The 18650-nt window shown below is 62.5% G+C and overlaps 1 protein-coding gene across 4 annotated transcripts in view; it reads right to left on the bottom strand.

Moving 5' to 3' along the window:
• ARMC9 (armadillo repeat containing 9) overlaps window positions 1-18650 on the bottom strand; it is a 106494-nt gene that overhangs the window by 39382 nt on the left and 48462 nt on the right. For all 4 annotated transcript variants that reach the window (XM_056819950.1, XM_056819951.1, XM_056819952.1 and 1 more), the window contains exons 13-19: window positions 17096-17186; window positions 15430-15553; window positions 10384-10523; window positions 9444-9520; window positions 8188-8262; window positions 3756-3846; window positions 2695-2750 (exon numbers count right to left, since the gene is read on the bottom strand). In XM_056819950.1, coding sequence (XP_056675928.1) covers window positions 2695-2750; window positions 3756-3846; window positions 8188-8262; window positions 9444-9520; window positions 10384-10523; window positions 15430-15553; window positions 17096-17186 — 654 coding nt within the window. The remainder of the gene's footprint in view (window positions 1-2694; window positions 2751-3755; window positions 3847-8187; window positions 8263-9443; window positions 9521-10383; window positions 10524-15429; window positions 15554-17095; window positions 17187-18650) is intronic.

The raw sequence follows: 18650 nt of genomic DNA on the forward strand, positions 1-18650 counted from the left end.
CTCCCGTCTCTGGGTCTGGCTCTCCATCCACTGAGCCATCCGGCCGCCCTGGTGGTTTGTCTTGCTGGATCTGCCCCCTGCCCAGGATCTTGGAATGGGGAGGGTCTGCAGGGCCTTCTAGCGCCCCCCATTCTGAGGAGGAGGAGGGAACAGCCGTTTCTGGCTTCCCGGCCACACGGCCTCTCCTCGCAGCCTGGCCTTGCTCGTATCAGGAGGGCACAAGGCGGCCCTGTGGCGGGCTGACCGCATGGACGAGACGTGGCCGGGGAGAGGAGCGGCCAGGAGGAGAGCCGGCGCTGGGGAAGACTTCCTCCAGCTTTCCCAAGTTCCTGGTCCGAGTCGTCCTCCTCCTCCCCCTTCCTGGAGCCCATCTCTATGGACGTGGCCAGGTCGGCGGCTGCCTCTGCCCCTCTGCCCGAGACCCCCACGAAGGGGAGGGAAGGGCCGGAGCTTTCTGTGGCCGCCCTGGGCGCACGGACCCTCGAAGGGCGACGGCGGACTTCGAGCCCAAAGAAGGGACCTTCTGGTGACGGAGTCCAGGCGCCTGCCGGCCGGGGGAGCAAAGAGGGGCCCGGAGCGCTCCAGGGACCTGCCGGGCGTCCCAGATGGGCGACGGGGCGGGCCTGGGGCCGTCCAGCGTTCCGGCTCAGCCCTGACTCCGAAAGGGGCGGCAGCTGCACTGGGGGGGAGACCAAGGCAAAGGGCAGCCTCGCCTGGATGCTCTTCTGCCCAAGTACACTTGGGAGCACGTCTGCGTGTGGAAGGGCAGCCCGAGGAGGGCGGGAGGGGCACTGCGGGCAGCCCATCCTCCTCCTGCTGGCGGCCGACGCACCCTTGTCAACAACTCCCGGCCAGGCACCTCTCCCTGCTCTGCCATGTGGGCACAGATGACCCAGAGGAGGCCTGGAGGGAGGAGGGAGGAGGGAAGAGGGAGGAGGGAGGGGGCAGAGAGGGAGGAGGGAAGAGGGAGGGGATGGGGAGGGAGGAGGGAGGAGGGAAGAGGGAAGAGGGAGGGAGGAAGGAAGAGGGAGGGAGAAGGGAGAAGGGAGGAGGGAGTAGGGAGGGGGCAGGGAGGGAGGAGGGAGTAGGGAGGGGGCGGGGAGGGAGGAGGGAGGAGGGAGGAGGGAAGAGGGAGTAGGGAGGGGGGAGGGAGGAGGGAAGGGGCAGGGAGGGAGGAGGGAGGGAGGGGGGGCCTTCCTCTGCCTGACCCGGGTTCTTTCCCATCGCTGCTCTCCCCGGGTTTGGGCTGCTCTCAGGGCCGTCACAGCCAGCTTCGCCTCAGAATTGAGGGTGATGGGGCTGAGGCCGGATGGAGGCGCCGCTTCATGGCAGTGGGCGGGTCAAAAGAAGCACCCCGAAAGGTTGGTGGCGCCTCGGCCCAGCCCGGCCCGGCTCTCTCCTCTGAGCCGCCTCTCGCGGACCAATGAATGACGAGCACACGCGGCGTCCTGCGCACACGAGCCCCCCGCCAGGCTCCTCCACCGAACCCCAAAGGTGGCTGCGTGGGGGGGACGCAGGCTCGCCTCCTCCCGGCCCCTCCGGCCTGTTCCACAGAGGCGGCGCCTGGCCCAGACAAGGAGCCCTAAGTGGGGCCTTCGGGAGCCTCCTGTGTCGGGGTGTCTGTCAGCCCCGCCGGCAGGAGACCAGCCTGGGGGTGTCGTGTGCCCGGCCAAGGCCTCGGGGTGCAGATGGGTCCTGGGACAAGCCCTGGGAGACAGCCGGGCAACGGCCCCGCCAGGGCCCCCGACAGCTGGTACTGCTGCCGGGCGCCTGCTCAGGCCCAGGCCTGGCCTCCCCTCAGCCCCCCAACTCCTGGCTGCTCCCATTTGTCTCACCTCCTAGACTGGGCCTGCCCAAGCCCAGTTCAGGGCTCCGCGGCTGCAGGCTGGGCCGACCCTCCCCTGACGGAGGTCAAGGCTGCCTCTCGTGGCCCCTGCAGGGCCTGGAAAAAGGGGCCTTTGGGAGGCGACGCCTTCCCGCCTTCCTTCCCCTCCAGTGCGGAACAGTGACTCGCCCAGGGTCACCCCGCTAGTTCCGGTCTGGGGCCGGATCTGAGCCCCACTGCCTGCTCCCCCATCACTTGGCCCAAAGGGCCGGAGAGCCCCCAGCCAGGCCGTTCTGTGGCCATCAGAGGGCCTCCCCTGCCAGCCTCCTCCCCCCAGCCTCCAGGAACAAGGCGGCCCCCTGCACCCCCCTTCTCTTCCTATGAGCACCCTGCAGGGACAGATGGATGAGGCAGAGGAGAAAACCAGCCCTCTGAGCTGCCCCACGGCCTTGCCCGGCCCTGCCCGCAGGGCTCCCTCCTTCAGGCTCTGCTCAGCTGTCTCCACAGTGCAGATCCGGCCCCTCCTTGTCCCTCAGCGGCACCACCTTCCCAGGGTCCCTCAGAGTGCGGCCCAGCCAGCCTTCTCCTGCAGCTCGCCGGCGCCTTCCTGTCTCCAGGGCCATGTCCCCCCTCCAGCCAGCACGTGTCTAAGGACCAAGGTAGGACTGCCTGCCGATAGCCACATCACCCTCCATTTCCTGTTCCCTAATCTGGTGACATTTCCCCCAGCTCGAGGCCTCGTCTCCCTCTTGGTGACCTTTTGGGATGCCAGGGCTCTGCTTTCTCGGGAAAGGAACACTTGGGCCACGGCGGGGAAGACCACAGTTCTGACAGCATTTTCTGTACGATCAACAGACCCTTCCACTTACTTCATCATCTTCCTCTTCTTCGTCATCAGACTCGAGAATTATGTCCGGTGGCTCTTCTAAAAAACAAAAAATGGAGTCAAAGGGAGATGGGGGCAGGGATTGCCCACACCCACAAGCACCCCTTGGGGCATCCTTAAACACCTCTGGAAGATGGGTAAGTCCTTGGTCCTGTCTGCAGCCTCTTCAGGCAGGTAGAACAAAGCCATTTAAATAAATATAACATGAAATCACTTCAATAACATGTAAAGGGACCCACAACAGGGGGGCAGCTGGGTGGCTCCGTGGATTGAGAGCTAAACTCAGATATGGAAGGTCCTGGGTTCAAATCTGGACTCAGACACTTCCTAGTTGGGTGACTCTGGGCCAGTCACTTAATCCCCATTGCCCAGCTTATTGCTTTTTTGCCTTGGAGCCAACATCCAGTACTGACTTAAAAAAGAAGCCCGATGTCCTCATCCACTGGGATAGGGCTTTGCCAAGGATGAGACAAGGTGGCGAGGGGAGGGATGCAGGGAAGGACTGGCCCAGAGGGAAGAGGGAAAGGGAGGCAGGAGGGGCGGGGAGCAGCAGGAAAGGGGGGACTGCTGGGAGGGAGACGCCCCACCCTGTGAGCTCATGAGCACTATGGCGAGGCTGGGGAGAAAGGGTGCCAGGGCTCAGTCTGTGGGAAGGCGTCGGGCGACCACTCTGGGTGGCTCCTTCAGACGCTTGGACAGAAGGCGCAGGGAGACGCCGTGCTGGCATGGCACTGGCATGGCGCTGCCCACTGCTTGAGGAGAGAAGCAGAGACTTCTGCTAGCGCGTCTGGCCCTGCCTTCTCCCAGAGCATCGCTCTGGGTCACTGGCCAAGCAGCCACAACGTGAAGGGCCTCCGATCGGACTGCAGCCAGACTCAGCCCAGCCTGGGCCTCGCTGCCTCGTGCCCAGGGGCGGCTCCGAGCCTTGCCTTCCCTCCTGAAAACGTAGGGATGAGGAAAGCCTCCACGTGGCCAAGCTCGCCGCCCCCGCATGCCCCTCTGCGGCCAGGCTAAGGCTCTCTCGGGCCACCAGTTTTCCTGTACCTGAGTTAAGCTGCTTGATGATGAATTCGATCTGGCGGATCATCTCGGCATTGCCTTCCTTGATGAAACACCGAAGGATTTCCTCCATCCCCTGGAAGCACGGGAGGAAAACGCTCAGCCTCCGCGGGGAAACGGCCAGGGAAAAGCTTCTGCTTCGTTCCCCCACGCTGTGAGCCCCTCAGCACCCAAGCAGGACCCTGCTCCACCCTGTGACCCCGAGCCCCTCTGGACCTCAGTTTCTCATCTGTAAAGGAACGGGGTGGCCCAGAGGCCCTCCAAGGTCCTGTCCAGCTCTAAGCACCTCAACCTCTCTCCTCTCCGCCCCCTCCTCTTCCTTCTCACTGCACCTTCGTGGGCGCCGGCAATGTCCCCCGCCAGGTTATGAGCCAACGTAAAAACCAGGCCGGTGACCCGCTCTAGAGTTGGGAGGGACCTAAAAAGCCCTGGAGGTGACATTTGAACCCAGATCCTCAGCATTCTTTCTCTTGGACCCCGGGTGCCCCGACTTCCTCTGGATGTGGGACCTCATGTGTGATGGGGTCTCTCAGGGGTCCGGGGGGGGCCGGGCTGTCGGCGGCGCTGACCGCTCTGAGGGTCACATTGTCCTTCACTTCTGCCGGCCCTCTTTTTAATGACATTAACCCCCTCGGACGGCCAAAGGGCGCCAGAAGATTCTTGCCAAGAGGCCCGGCTGGAGGGGGAGGATCCGCCTTGGCCAGTCTTGAACCTGAGAGTGAGGCCAGGAAGAGGGCCCGCGATGGGCCAGGAGGGCTGCAGGATGGACCGCGGCCCAAGAGGAGGCGGCCGGCGCGTGGCGAGGCCGGGCTCCGGCGCCAAGTCCTTCGCCTCTTGGTGTCACGCAGGGCGCCTGACGAGCCTGGACACGACCTTCTCTGGCCGGCTTCGAGAGGTTCCAAGCAAAGCTCGGAAGCGACTGGAGACAGGCTGGAGGAGCGGCGCCACTCCGGATGTGCTTGCAGGCGGATGGGCTGGACCCGGGCCCAGCGGGCCTTCGGAACCAGCCAAGGCAGAGCGGATCCCAGAGCCCTTCGGAAAGGCGGGTCTTCGCTTCCTTCATGCTGACTGAAGGAAGGAGGGAGGCAGGTCTGAGGGACATCATGGTGCCGGGGGAGGCGGGAGGGAGGAGGCCGGACGGGCCCTGCAGGGGTCCTCCCGCTCCGGGGTCCGGCCGGAGCCCCTCTCCAAATCCCGTTCTTCAGGGCATCCACGACAACACCTGGGATGACTCATCCAACGCTCCTAAGAACAACGGCCAGGCCAGGCCAGGCTCCCCCGGAGCGGGCGACAGGCACAAGCTCGGCCTGGGCACGGAAGGCCCAAACAGCCTGGGGCCAGGGGCCGGGCAGAGCCGGGCAGCAGAGGGCCCGGAGGAGGCACACGGAGACCAGGGGGAGCAGGCTGAGGGCCCCGCCGGGAGGGGAGCCCCTGACTGTGCCTCTGTCCAGACGGACGGGGCGAAATTTGGCCGCTCCCTTCCCCGTCTTAGCTTTGAAGGGGTAGAGCCGGGCGGGGGGGCAGCCTGGGCCGTCCCAGGCCCCGTCACGCCTGGAGCCAGGGCGGGGGGCGTCGCGGGAGGCCGCCCGGAGCCGCTCCCCGGCTGACTAGATGCTCTGCCGCGTGGGGCGTGCTCAGGACGGTCTCCCTCCTTCCCGGCCTGCGGGGGGCCTCGTGGCCGCTCAGAGCCGTCAGGCGGGGGCACGGCCTGAGCCCACAGCCGAGATGCCGGCCTCTGAGCCGGGGACGGAGCACGTGAGCAAAGGCCTGGGTCCCTCTGCCCAGCGGCAGCAGCAGGACGTGCCCAGGCCCGGGCCAGCCTCCCTGGGCCCAGGAACGGAGAAGGGCCCGAGAGGCCCCGAGGGAGCCGCTCACACTCCGAAGGGCGTCCGTGCGTGGCTCCTACGTGCCCTGCCCAGACGGGCGCCATAGTGTGCCTCCAGGCCGGCCTCGCCCCCCCGCTCCGCCCCCGCTCCTTCTCCTGCACCTCCTGTGGCCAGGATGTGAGGCCTCCCGGGGGCTCCGTCTGTCCGGGACGCCACGATTCCCTCAATAAAGCCAGGGACGCTCCGTTAGCTTTACGGCCGGCCGGATCACACCTCGCAGGGTGCTTGCCGTCCACTCAGACCCCCAGATCTTTGCCACGAGTCCAGGCCTGAGCACGGCTCCCCGCCCCCCCGGGAAGGGGAGACTTTAGCTGCGTTCCCTCACGTCTCGCCGAGGCCTCTTGGCCCGCGCTTCTCACGAGGCTGTGTCCCAGCTGGCTTTTCCCCCAGTCCCTCGTGCGGACATCTGCAGTCAGCCCCTGCCCCGATGCCCCTGTGGATGCCAGTGTGGGCATCCGTTGGGCAGTCTGTGCCAGAGCGCGGGCGATGCCCGGCCTTCTCTGCCCGCCCGCTGCTCCCTCTGGAAGGCTCTCGAGAGGATCCGCTTCATCCGGGGATCGTGGCGGGCCTCCCGTGGCTTCGGATCGCCCATGTCTGTCCGGCGAAGGTCTGAGGGACGAGCTGCTGCCGGGGTTGGGCGCCAGATTTAGAAAGGCCTCCTTTGGGCCACCTTTTCCCCAGGCTTGTCCGTCGTCCAGTCCGACTCTTTGTGACCTCATTCGGCGTTTTCTTGGCAGACACCGGAGTGGTCGGCCGTTCCTTCTCTGGCTCATTCGGCAGTGACATGCCCAGGGTCCCACAGCCACGAGGGTCCGGATTTAGGAAGAGGCCCTATCCCGTCCGCACACCGGGCCGCTTCCCTCTCTTGCTGTGCTCTGTGTCTCCTGGAAGAGGGGCGCCGGGGCTGGGCCACACTTGTCGGTGCCCCCGGTGAGGGCAGACAAAGAGGAGGGCCGGCCTGTACACAGCTCTTGGAGGCCTCTCGTTACCCCCATTCTGTAGATGAAGAGACGGAGGCGGCAGCTGGAGCGACTCACTGGATCTGCCCAGGAAGGGCCCTCGGGTCGCTGCATTTGTCCTCTGAGCTGGGATTCACATCTCCAGAGGGAAGAGCCATTGTAATGTGGTACGGAAGGCCTCGTGTCTTCTCTAGGACAAACGGCCAACCCAAGGAGGCCGCAGCCCAACCGCCGTCGGGGCTCTTGCTCCCAGCGTGGTGTAAACCTTAAAATTTCACAGACTTAGGAATGTTAAAAATTTTACTCCACATTGAGGAATCCTCCAATTCCCTACTTGAAATAATTCCCTACCAGATAGTGAGAACTCTACTTGAATGTGAAAACTCCTTGCTATGGGAGGACCTCGACTGCTTTAGGGCAGAAAACTCCTTGCTAAACAATGAAAGTACTTAAAAACCATACTTATAAAGGAAAGGAGTTCTTTGAGCCATGCCTGTTTTTAGAATTGATACAATGAGATGCTAGGTGCCTATAAAGGTGGGGCAACTTGTAAACTACTTAGACCTAAAAGGTGAAAACTTACTCAGAGGTTTTCTCTTAATGAAATTAGTCGACACAGCAGCATTTTTTTCTGACATACTAAAGAGATTAATCTACTCAGCTGTGAATTCAGAATGGGCTGTCTTTTGGAAAACATCTACAGTGATTGGTAGATGGAAGAACTTAGGGGAGGTGACATAGGAGATTTTGCCCTTAAAAATAAGAGCTTAGAGAAGAGCTGGAGGTCATTCTGAAACATTCAGATTGGAGAGGTCATTCTGAAACGTTCAGATTGAGAAAAGAATGATTCTGAAACATTCAGATGGAGGGAGGGAGCTGGTGAAAGCAGCTGAGATGATGCTGGCCTGGTGTCACTAGAATCCTTGCTTAGGCAGACCTTGTGGTGAGTGTTAAAAGACTGACTGACTGATCTCTCTCTCTTAAGACTCAGGTCTAGGCCATGTTGGCTTAAGGTCCTTCATACTTATTTCCTTTTCTCTCTTTCTTTCTTTTCTTTAATTCCACATTTGTATTAATTAAAGTCTCTATAAAACCCAGTTGACTTGGGTATTTGAATAATTGGGAATATTCCCCTGGTGACCACCTTATATTTGATTTAAAACCCAAGACACTGTAGTGAAACATATTTTCTGTGGTCAAATTTACTCACCCTCTCTTATATCTCTCACAATTTATATCTTCCACCATTTTAACTCACTACAGTTTATGGGCTTCACTATTTTAAATCTCACACTGGTCAGCGACATTCTTGCGGAAAGGACAGCCTCGTCTAAGACTCCCCTCCTGGGCCCACCGGCAGGGGCCAGGTGCACATGTGGCTCAGACTTGGAGCCCCCAGGGCAGAAAACCCTGAAATAGCTAATGGGGTTTGGGGTCTCTTCTGCCACCCTTGTCCACCTGGTGGACGCTCTCGGGGCACTGATGACTTCCCCAGGATCTCTGACGTGCCCCATGCTGGACATGGACAATTCTCCCTCCACCCCCCCCCCCCCCCCCCCCCCCGTTTCTTACCATCGCCCTTGCTTCCTCCCGAATGGATGGGATGGAAAGGATGCTGTACAAGGCGCCATTCACGTACGGCTGTATCTGCAGGGAAAGAGGCGAGAACACATCCTACAGCAGCCTCGAATTCCTTGTTACCAAAATTCAAACTGCAGCCAGAGGAGTCACTGGCCTTTGAGAGATGCAGGGACACCCCCCCACCCCGGAAGGCCTGTAAGACCCCCTCCCAGCTATGACTCTAGCCAGGCACATCGGGCTCTCTCCAAAGGCAGTGGGTGTCCATTCTCTGTAGGCAGGGATCGGTGTGATGACCACTGAGGTCCCTCCCAACAACTGAGATTCTTTTGATTGTTTCTGAGATTTACCTCTACTCTCCAGCCCTTTTCCTCAGTGGGACAATCAAGAGCCCTTCAGTCACCCCAGAAAGAACCCTCCTGACCCTGTATCCAGCCCTACACTGTCCCAGCCTGCCCTGGGGAGCCCTTCGGGCAGGGGCTGCAGAGAGGAATCTGACTAAACGCTATGATTCTAAATGAGCCCCTGACAATGCAGACATAGCCACGAGGCTGTAGGAGGTACCACAATGAGGAAGTCTTGCTTCCGATACCTCCCTCCGAGTCATGACTTAGAGCATTGGTGGGAGGATAGGAATGGTCTCTTTTTGTTTCTGCCGTTCTTTGTTGAGGGTAATTCTTATAGCATTCTGATCTGAAAAGGACTATTTATTTACTATTTCTGATTTTCTGCATGTGGTTGTGAGGCTTTTGTCCTATTTCAAGATCAGTTCTTGCGAAGGTGCCGGGTACTGCTGAGAAAGACTATAGTCCTTTCTAGTCCCATTTAGTTTTCTCCAGTGGTTCATCCAATCTAACTTTTAACAATCCTATCAACTCCTTCATTTCTTTCTTGTTTATTTTTTGGCTTGATTAATCTAGTTCTATGGGGAGGGGGAGAACAGCCCCTATGAATATAACTTTATTCTCTATTTCCTCCTGTAACTCGGGTAACCCCTCCTCTAGGAACTTGGACGCTATGCCATTTGTTGCATAGATGTTTAATACTGATATAATTTCACTGTCTGATACCATCAGATGCTACAAACGTGCTGTGGAGGAAGGAGTCTTCAACGATTAGTTTTCTGAAATGCCTCCAAGTGTGGGTCTAAGAACACGGAATAATGACTTAAAAGTCATCGGGTCAACTAACCCCCAACTTTTACAAAGGCACCCGGCACCCGCCCCAGGGGCAGCCCCGACAGGTGATACCTCGTGATTTTCATGGCCGAGCAGATCTGAAAGGACTTTGAGCACCAAACTGGCCACCTTGGCGCACATGTTCTTACCTGCAGGAAAAGGAAATGGATGGGACGCCTGCGCCCTGGAACGGGGCCTCCCCACCTCGTGGTAAGGCTGCCGATCCTGGGCCTCCCGTGTGATACTCTAGAGGGCCCTGGGAGAAAGGCATCATGAGTCCCACAGAAGGGGAAGGAGGCCCAAAGTGCTGTAAAATGGCAGAGGCAGGATTTGAACTCAAGTCCAAAACGGACTCCGTGCCTCCTGGAGATGCCAGCCCCTCTTTGTTTCCAAGTAGGACAGATGAACGGGGGTGCGGCTCCCCCTCCCCAAGAGTACCATGGTGAAAAGTGGACTAACTCATCTTTATGAAAACAAGCACCAGCCTCTGAGTGGAAGGAACAGGGAGGGGAGTTATCCCCATTTTACAGCCAAGGAAACTGAGGCAGCGGTCAAATGACTCCTCCAGCGTCACACTGGGGCTGGATCCAAACTCGGGTCTCCCTGACTCCAGGCCCAGAGTTCTATCCCCTGTACCCCCTTAGGGCCTCTCCTAGAAACCCCCATTAAGTGAATTCCTATCATCTGAGAAGAGGCATAGCACTAGCTCATTGTTCCTCAGTAAATCGCTCATTGGGTCAGTCACCCACGAAGGCTCGTCTCCTCTTCCTCCCCCCAGGAGGACGGGCCGGCCGGCCAGGGGGCTCAGGGCCCCTTTCTCTCCCCTCCAAGGGCCCCCCGCTATCCCACTGAGCCCAATGGGGGGCCGCATGTGTGGTCAGAGGACCGGGACAGGGAGGGGGCAGGAAGGCCGGCCGCTCGGCCAGCTCCTTGTGAGGCCCAGCGCGGGCCCTGGGGGAGGACGAGGGAGAACGGGGGGCTCTGGCCGGCTCGGGGCCCCGAGGCACGATACCTGCGCTGCGCAGGCAGAGGTTCATCAGTAAGGCCACGGAGTACTCGAGCGTGTAGTCGGACAGGCAGTCGGGGTCCTTGAGGACGTCGATGAGCCAGAAGATGAGGCCGTCCTGGATCATGGTGGACTGCAGCCCGCGCCTGCAAGGGAAGCGGCGAGCTCGTGCTGGGCCCCGGAGCTGCCCGCACGAAGGGGACGAGGGCTCGGCCCCCCCATTCCCGGGGCATCCTGGTGTCTTTGGTCAGAGAGCCAAAGGGGGCCTCCGCAGACGCCCCCCCCCCCCCCGGCGTGTTCCCGGTCAGCGCGCGGAGCTTCGGTCGCCTCGCCAAGCTGGTGCCGGCACGGCTGACTCCCAGGGGTGCCGCGGGCGCGAAACGAGCTGGTCTGGCCGGGCCCCCCCCAGGCCTAGAAGGACGCGCCGCAGCCCCCAGACCCAAAGGAAGCCCCGAGGGACGAGAGCGCAGGGGGCGCCCCCGGCCCGCCACGACAGCCGACGGCCAGCAGGGCGCGGGCTGGCCTACAGCGTGGAGCCCGCGTGGCTTCAGAGTGCAGAAGGGGCCCCAAAGCTGCCCTCGTCCCAGCTCGGGGGGCAGACAGCAAGGAGGCCCCGCACACGCCGAGCCGGGCCCCAAGACGGGCGGGTGGGCGGTCCTGGCTTCCCACGTGGCCTCCGGCGCTCCCCAGCTGGGGGACCCTGGGCCAGTCACTTCACCCCATTGCCCAGCCTTTACGTAAGGCTCTGCTCCTTGGAACCAGGACAGAGGACTGATGCTGAGACAGAAGGTGAGGGCTCATAAGCCCCACGCCGGGGCCTGCCTTTCCTTAGCCTTTGGGGTCACGCTTTACAGGCCCCACCCCGTGCCCTCTGCTAAGCCAGGACTTGAGCACGGCACGCCACCTCCCGAGTCCTGCCCTTTCCATTGGCTCGGCCCCGCACCGGGCATCTCCTCCCTCCTCGCCTCCAGGCCTGGCATCTCCTCCCTCCTCGCCTCCAGGCCTGGCATCTCCTCCCTCCTCGCCTCCAGGCCTGGCATCTCCTCCCTCCTCGCCTCCAGGCCTGGCATCTCCTCTCTCCTCGCCTCCAAGCCTGGCATCTCCTCCATCCTCACCTCCTCCTCCAGGCCTGGCATCTCCTCCCTCCTCACCTCCTCCTCCAGGCCTGGCATCTCCTCCCTCCTCACCTCCTCCTCCAGGCCTGGCATCTCCTCCCTCCTCGCCTCCAGGCCTGGCATCTCCTCCCTCCTCACCTCCTCCTCCAGGCCTGGCATCTCCTCCCTCCTCGCCTCCAGGCCTGGCATCTCCTCCCTCCTCGCCTCTAGGCCTGGCAACTCCTCCCTCCTCGCCTCCAAGCCTGGCGTCTCCTCCCTCCTCCTCCAAGCCTGGCGTCTCCTCCCTCCTCGCCTATAGGCCTGGCATCTCCTCCCTCCTCGCCTCCAGGCCTGGCATCTCCTCTCTCCTCACCTCCAAGCCTGGCGTCTCCTCCCTCCTCGCCTCTAGGCCTGGCATCTCCTCTCTCCTCACCTCCAAGCCTGGCATCTCCTCCCTCCTCCTCCAGGCCTGGCATCTCCTCCCTCCTCGCCTCCAGGCCTGGCATCTCCTCCCTCCTCCTCCAGGCCTCCTTCAAGACTCCCCTTAAATCTCACCTTCCCTAAGAGGAAGCCTTTGCTGGCCCCCCTCAGTGCTAGAGGCTTCCCTCTGAGCTCACCATCCAGCCCCCCTGCCTTTATCTGGTACTGGCAGAGTTGTCGGTGCTGAGTGCCCCGTCGGGGGGGAGCCTGAAGCCAGGGATGCCTTTCCTTGTGCCCCCACACTGAGCCCAGTGCCTGGCACAGAACATGCTTTATAAATGCTTCCTGACTGTGAGACTTGGTTACTGCAGTGAGAGGCAGCAGTACCCCCGGCCCCCCGAATTCCCTGGAACACTGAGGAAGGTCTGACAGCCGAGTCTGAGCCAGGCTACCACTGGGCAGCCGGGAGCTGCGGGCCCTGGGCTCCCTGTTTTCTTCCGGATGTCAACAGAGCACAAAGAGCCCGGGGCTTCCTGGTGAGAAAATGCTCAGATCTCTGGGCTCCTGACCCCTGGGGATCCTGTCCTCTGGGCTCCTGACCCCTGGGCTCCTGACCTCTGGGCTCCTGTCCCCTGGGCTCCTGTCCCCTGGGGCTCCTGACCCCTGGGGCTCCTGTCCCCTGGGCTCCTGTCCTCTGGGCTCCTGTCCTCTGGGCTCCTGACCCCTGGGGCTCCTGACCTCTGGGCTCCTGTCCGCTGGGCTCCTGACCCCTGGGCTCCTGACCTCTGGGCTCCTGACCTCTGGGCTCCTGACCTCTGGGGCTCCTGACCTCTGGGCTCCTGTCCTCTGGGCTCCTGACCCCTGGGCTCCTGACCTCTGGGCTCCTGACCTCTGGGCTCCTGACCTCTGGGCTCCTGACCCCTGGGGCTCCTGTCCCCTGGGCTCCTGACCTCTGGGGCTCCTGACCTCTGGGCTCCTGACCTCTGGGCTCCTGACCTCTGGGCTCCTGTCCCCTGGGGCTCCTGACCCCTGGGGCTCCTGTCCCCTGGGCTCCTGTCCCCTGGGCTCCTGACCTCTGGGCTCCTGACCTCTGGGCTCCTGTCCCCTGGGGCTCCTGACCCCTGGGGCTCCTGACCTCTGGGGCTCCTGACCTCTGGGGCTCCTGACCTCTGGGCTCCTGTCCTCTGGGCTCCTGTCCCCTGGGGCTCCTGACCCCTGGGGCTCCTGACCTCTGGGGCTCCTGACCCCTGGGGCTCCTGACCCCTGGGGCTCCTGACCTCTGGGGCTCCTGACCTCTGGGGCTCCTGACCTCTGGGGCTCCTGACCTCTGGGGCTCCTGACCTCTGGGGCTCCTGACCTCTGGGGCTCCTGACCTCTGGGCTCCTGTCCCCTGGGGCTCCTGACCCCTGGGGCTCCTGACCTCTGGGGCTCCTGACCTCTGGGGCTCCTGACCTCTGGGCTCCTGACCTCTGGGCTCCTGTCCCCTGGGGCTCCTGACCCCTGGGGCTCCTGACCTCTGGGGCTCCTGACCCCTGGGGCTCCTGTCCCCTGGGCTCCTGTCCCCTGGGCTCCTGACCTCTGGGCTCCTGACCCCTGGGCTCCTGTCCCCTGGGGCTCCTGACCCCTGGGGCTCCTGTCCCCTGGGGCTCCTGACCCCTGGGGCTCCTGACCCCTGGGGCTCCTGACCCCTGGGGATCCTGTCCTCTGGGCTCCTGACCCCTGGGGCTCCTGTCCCCTGGGCTCCTGTCCTCTGGGCTCCTGACCTCTGGGCTCCTGACCTCTGGGCTCCTGACCCCTGGGGCTCCTGACCTCTGGGCTCCTGTCCTCTGGGCTCCTGTCCGCTGGGCTCCTGACCCCTGGGGATCCTGTCCTCTGGGCTCCTGACCTCTGGGCTCCTGACCTCTGGGCTCCTGACCCCTAGGGATCCTGACCCCTGGGCTCCTGACCTCTGGGCTCCTGACCTCTGGGCTCCTGACCTCTGGGCTCCTGTCCTCTGGGCTCCTGTCCGCTGGGCTCCTGACCCCTGGGGCTCCTGACCTCTGGGCTCCTGACCTCTGGGCTCCTGACCTCTGGGCTCCTGACCCCTGGGGATCCTGACCCCTGGGCTCCTGACCTCTGGGCTCCTGACCTCTGGGCTCCTGTTCTCTGGGCTCCTGACCTCTGGGCTCCTGACCCCTGTCCCCTGGGGCTCCTGACCCCTGACCTCTGGGGCTCCTGACCCCTGGGCTCCTGACCCCTGGGCTCCTGACCTCTGGGCTCCTGACCCCTGACCTCTGGGGCTCCTGACCCCTGACCCCTGGGCTCCTGACCTCTGGGCTCCTGACCCCTGTCCCCTGGGGCTCCTGACCCCTGGGGCTCCTGACCCCTGACCCCGGGGGCTTCTCAGTGGGGAAAGGTCCCAAGCATCCAAGGAAGGAGAAGCCGACGGGCGCCTGCTCCTGGCTGGCCTGTGCTCACTCTAATGCCACGCAGCCTCGGTGAGGCGATGCTGGGAAAGCTCTCGCTGAGCCTCCCGGAGCCTCTGGGATCCTGGAGCTTCAGTTACTGTTTCAGGAAGGAGGATACGTGGGCGTCTTGGCCTCACCAGGAAGTCCCCCCCCCCCCCCCGCGTGAGCCCTTCTGCCCGGTCCACAAAGGGGGGGCCGCGGGGAGAGCCGCTGGCCAGAGAACGACTTCGTGGCGGCGGCGGCGGCTCAGACGGAGAGTGGGGCCCCTCGGCTGCCCCCCCCCGAGAGCGAGCCCCACGTCGGACGGCTCCTTCCTCCCGACAAGGCCCGACTGTGGCTCTTCGTGCAGAGGACGGGCCAACGTCGGCGCCCCAGAGAGCACTTCCGAGCCGGAGGAGATGCCGCCAGCATGGCAAGAGCAGCCTCCCCGGAGCCCCCGGGCCTGGCAGAGGCCCTGCCAGCCACCCTCGCCTCCCCCGGGGTGCCAAGCGGAGCTCAGAGAGAAACGCTTCTCAGGGCGCCGCATCGACGCGGCCTCATCAGGTTTCTGGGGAGTCCTTGGGGAGGCAGGAGCCGGGACGCGGACCAGGCTCCCTGTGGAGGTAGTGAGCCCCCCGTGACCCTCGGGTCTGCAAGCCAGCGCCGGGTGGCCTCCCACGGCTGGGCTGGAGGGCTCCCGAGGTCCCTCCTGACCTCAGACCCGCCCAGGGTTGGGCAGAATAAGAGGCTCTGCTGGGAGCCGCCTTTCTGCTCCTTCCAAGGAGGGCCAGAGGAGGTGGCGGTCAGTGAGGGGGTCCTCGAGGAAGACACCAGCCCGGAGGTGGGAAAGGGTGGGGAGAGGAGCCGGAAGCGCGGGGGGGGGGGCGGTGCTGGGACCGAGGCTAGCCGGGAGCCTCCGAGACGGCCTCTGTGCCTCGGGAGAAGCCGAGAGCACAGGCCGACGCGGGGCGCCAAGGAAGCCATCCGACGGGGCGGAGGATCTCCAGGAAGCCCCAGAGCCAGCCGGGATCCGACGGGCCCCGGCGGGAGGGCGAGGGAGCAGGAAGGGGGCCCTGGGCGACGGACGCCGGGGAGCGCTGCCGAGGCCTCACCTCAGGCTGAACTTCTGCAGGGCGCCGAGCACGTTCTCGCGGGTGAGCAGGTCCTGGTCCTCCTCTTTCAGCCGCTCCTCCAGCATCCTCAGCAGCCTGGTGTTCTGGGAGAGGTAGAGGCGGCCTGGGCGGACAGAGGAGGCCGCAAGGGTGAGGCGGCACCTCACAAACGCCCCTCCTCCGCTCGGGGCTTCTGAAAGCCTTTCGGGGTGGGGGCGGGGCTGGGGTCAAGCCTGAGCCGTGAGTGAGGCGGGGGAGCCCAAACCCTGGAAAGGCAACGGCACGGCCGCAGCAGCCCCCCCGGAGCCGGGCCGGCTGGACGCTAGGCTGGATCGAGCAGAGACGGACAAAGGGAGAAGGCTCGGCTCGGACGCCGGGGTCCCCTTCACGAGAACTGGCCGTGATCCCCCCATGGCGCTGGTGTAGAAACACCCAGGACTGTGGCCTCCCCCGCCACGAGAGGCGATGCCTGGGGACGCAGGGCCGGCCCGCAGGCCAGGAAAAGCAGAGGCACGAGAGCCGCATTCAGATCCCGGGGCCGATCCCCCCCCTGCGGGCACTTCGGACAAGTTGCCAGCCAGCCCACAGGAAGAGGCCGCCACTCTGCCCACTTGGGAGCGCCGTTTTCACTAAATAACGGACGTCCTGAGGTGCGTCTCTAAAGCTGGGGGCGTCTGCACAGCCCCTCAGACACGCTCCAACCGAAACGGGACCTGCAGAAAACGGGGGAGCCTCACCCTGAGAGCGAGCTCCCCTCGGCTCATGGGGCCAGCCGGGGTTTATCTTGGGCTTTCCTGGGCAGTGACGATGGAGGTTGGCTTTTTTTTAACCCTCCTTCCAGCTTAGAATCAATACTGTGTATTGGTTCTAAAGCAGAAGAGCAGTAAGGGCTAGGCAATGAGGGTGTAGTGACTTGCCCAGGGTCACCCAGCTGGGAAGGCTCTGAGGCACCAAGGACATTGGCTTTGAAGGTTCTCCCATTTTGTTATGTCCTGGAAAGGGCGCTGCCAAGAGCTGGTAGTACCTTTTGGGAACCTTTCAGAAAGAGGCACCAGAGGAGCAGTTGGGTGGCTCAGTGGATTGAGAGCCAGGCCCAGAGATGGCAGATCCTGGGTTCAAATCTGACCTCAGACACTTCCTAGCTGTGTGACCCTGGATAAGTCACTGAACCCCCATCGTCTAGCCCTTCCCACTCTTCTGCCTTGGAACCAATACATAGTATTGATTCCAAGATGGAAGGTAAAGGAGACAGAGAGAAACAGAGACAGACGGGGGGGGGGGGGGGGGGGGAGACAGACAGACAGACAGACAGAGAGAAAGAGACAGAGAGCCAGAGTCAGAGAGAGACAGAGAGACAGAGAGCCAGAGAAAGAGAGAGACAGAGAGAGAGAGAGAGACAGAGAGGGAGAGAGACAGAGACAGAGAGGGAGAGAGACAGAGAGAGAGAGAGACAGAGACAGAGAGGGAGAGAGACAGAGAGAGAGAGAGGGGCACCAGGCAAGGCAAACCCCAGGCAGTCACTGGAGTTTTAAGAAAACCTAAGGAAGGTGCTTGCAGTCCCCTGTTAGGATGCACCAACAAGGGGAGGAAGGTTGGAGCCTTCCAGGACTTCCCTTTCTACAAGGCAGGAGTGGGCCACACTAGGCGGCAGGATCCAAACCCTCACCTTCTGCGAGTGATGCCAAGGCATTGATGAGCCGCGCCATGTACTGTCGGACCACGTCACTCTTGGAATGCAGCAGCTGGAGCACGTTCCTCTGCAAGAAAACCCAAGGTAAAGAAGGAGAGCGAGGAAGAAAAACCTGGAGTGCTTTTCTCACTAAATCGACATCCAGGGACACACAGCCTGAGGGGGTCATGACACTGGCCGCCATCTTCTCCCTTCCCCATTTCTGCCGGAGGCATGCCCATCTTTCCAGGCTTTGGCTCATCCCCTCCTCACTCTGCATCCAACCAGCTTCCAACCCCAGCGGCTTGAGGCTGCAGACCTGAACTAGGGGTGATTGTGTGTGAGTGGAGGGAAGGGGTTGTGCCTTATCACACGTGACTCCCACACTTGGCCAGCTCCAGGGGCTCCTGACTATCTCTGCCCAGATGTAACCCCTCCCCCACAGAGCTTCTTCGGATTCAGCCACCCCCGCCCCCATCTTGTCTCTGTGCCTCACAGTCCGGGTCCTGCTCATCTCCTGTGCAGAGTCCTTCCTGAGGAACCCATCCTCTGTGCCTTCCTTCCCAAACCACGTCGTTTAGCTCCTTTGTGTGTGATCGATTTAACTGACTTCCCATTTTTGCTGCGTAGACGTGTCCATGCGCTCGTCTCCCTTCCCAGCGCGGGCTTCTTGGGTGCCCACCAGTCGGGCCGTTGCTCCAGAGAAGGCGCAGAGGAGCCCTCCAGAAGCGGCCCGAGGCTCCTCGTCACACAAATCAGATCATGGGAAGCTCCCAAACAAGCCATTCCGCCTCTGCTCTAGGCTTTGGGACAAGCTGTGCCCCATCGGGCAGTGCCTCCCCTCCTGCCTCCTCCAGGAAGCCTGGCCCAAATCTTCGGGGCACGGGGCTCTCCCTTTTCAGGGTGCCCTCTATGTGGTGACCAGGCAGCTGAGAACTGTAATGGGCAGAGGGCCAGGCCTGGGATCGGGAAGGCCTGAGTTCAAATTCAATCTCAGACCCTTCCTGGCCGCTCCGGTATCTTTGCTGAGAAAACCCCAAAAGGGGTCCCACAGAGTTGGGGTGAACAAATGAGCGTTCTCGCCTGAGGATGTACTTATACTCCCCAGTCCAGTATGAGCTTCTGCTGGCAGAGAGCCGTCCACGTCTGCATTTCTACTGTGCCCTGGACAGGCCTGTAGGAAGTGGCTCCTCCCCGTCGGGGGGGTACGGGGTACTCCGCGGGCGCTGACCCTCGCCCAGCCCAGCCCACTTTAGGGCCTGCCTGTCCCCCGACTTTCACTGGAGGCTCCCAGGAGCTGCAGCACAGACAGCGACCACCCCCCGGCCAAGCCTCCTTGGCAGGCGGAGGGGACCAGAGAGGCCTCGGGCAGAGGAAAAGTTTGTTCCAGAGGCCATGAAGGCGGCCGAAGAAGGGGCTGTGGAGGGCCGGGCTCGGCCGGACGTGGAAGGCTCTGGACGAGATGGAGGCCGGCGACGTCGGGCAGCTCTGCCTCACTTCTATCCCGGGGGTGCGCGAGCCGTTCGGGTCCTCTTCGCGTCTGAAGGACGAG

This window comes from Monodelphis domestica, chromosome 2, assembly GCF_027887165.1.
Source record: "Monodelphis domestica isolate mMonDom1 chromosome 2, mMonDom1.pri, whole genome shotgun sequence".
NCBI classification, from domain to species: domain Eukaryota; kingdom Metazoa; phylum Chordata; class Mammalia; order Didelphimorphia; family Didelphidae; genus Monodelphis; species Monodelphis domestica.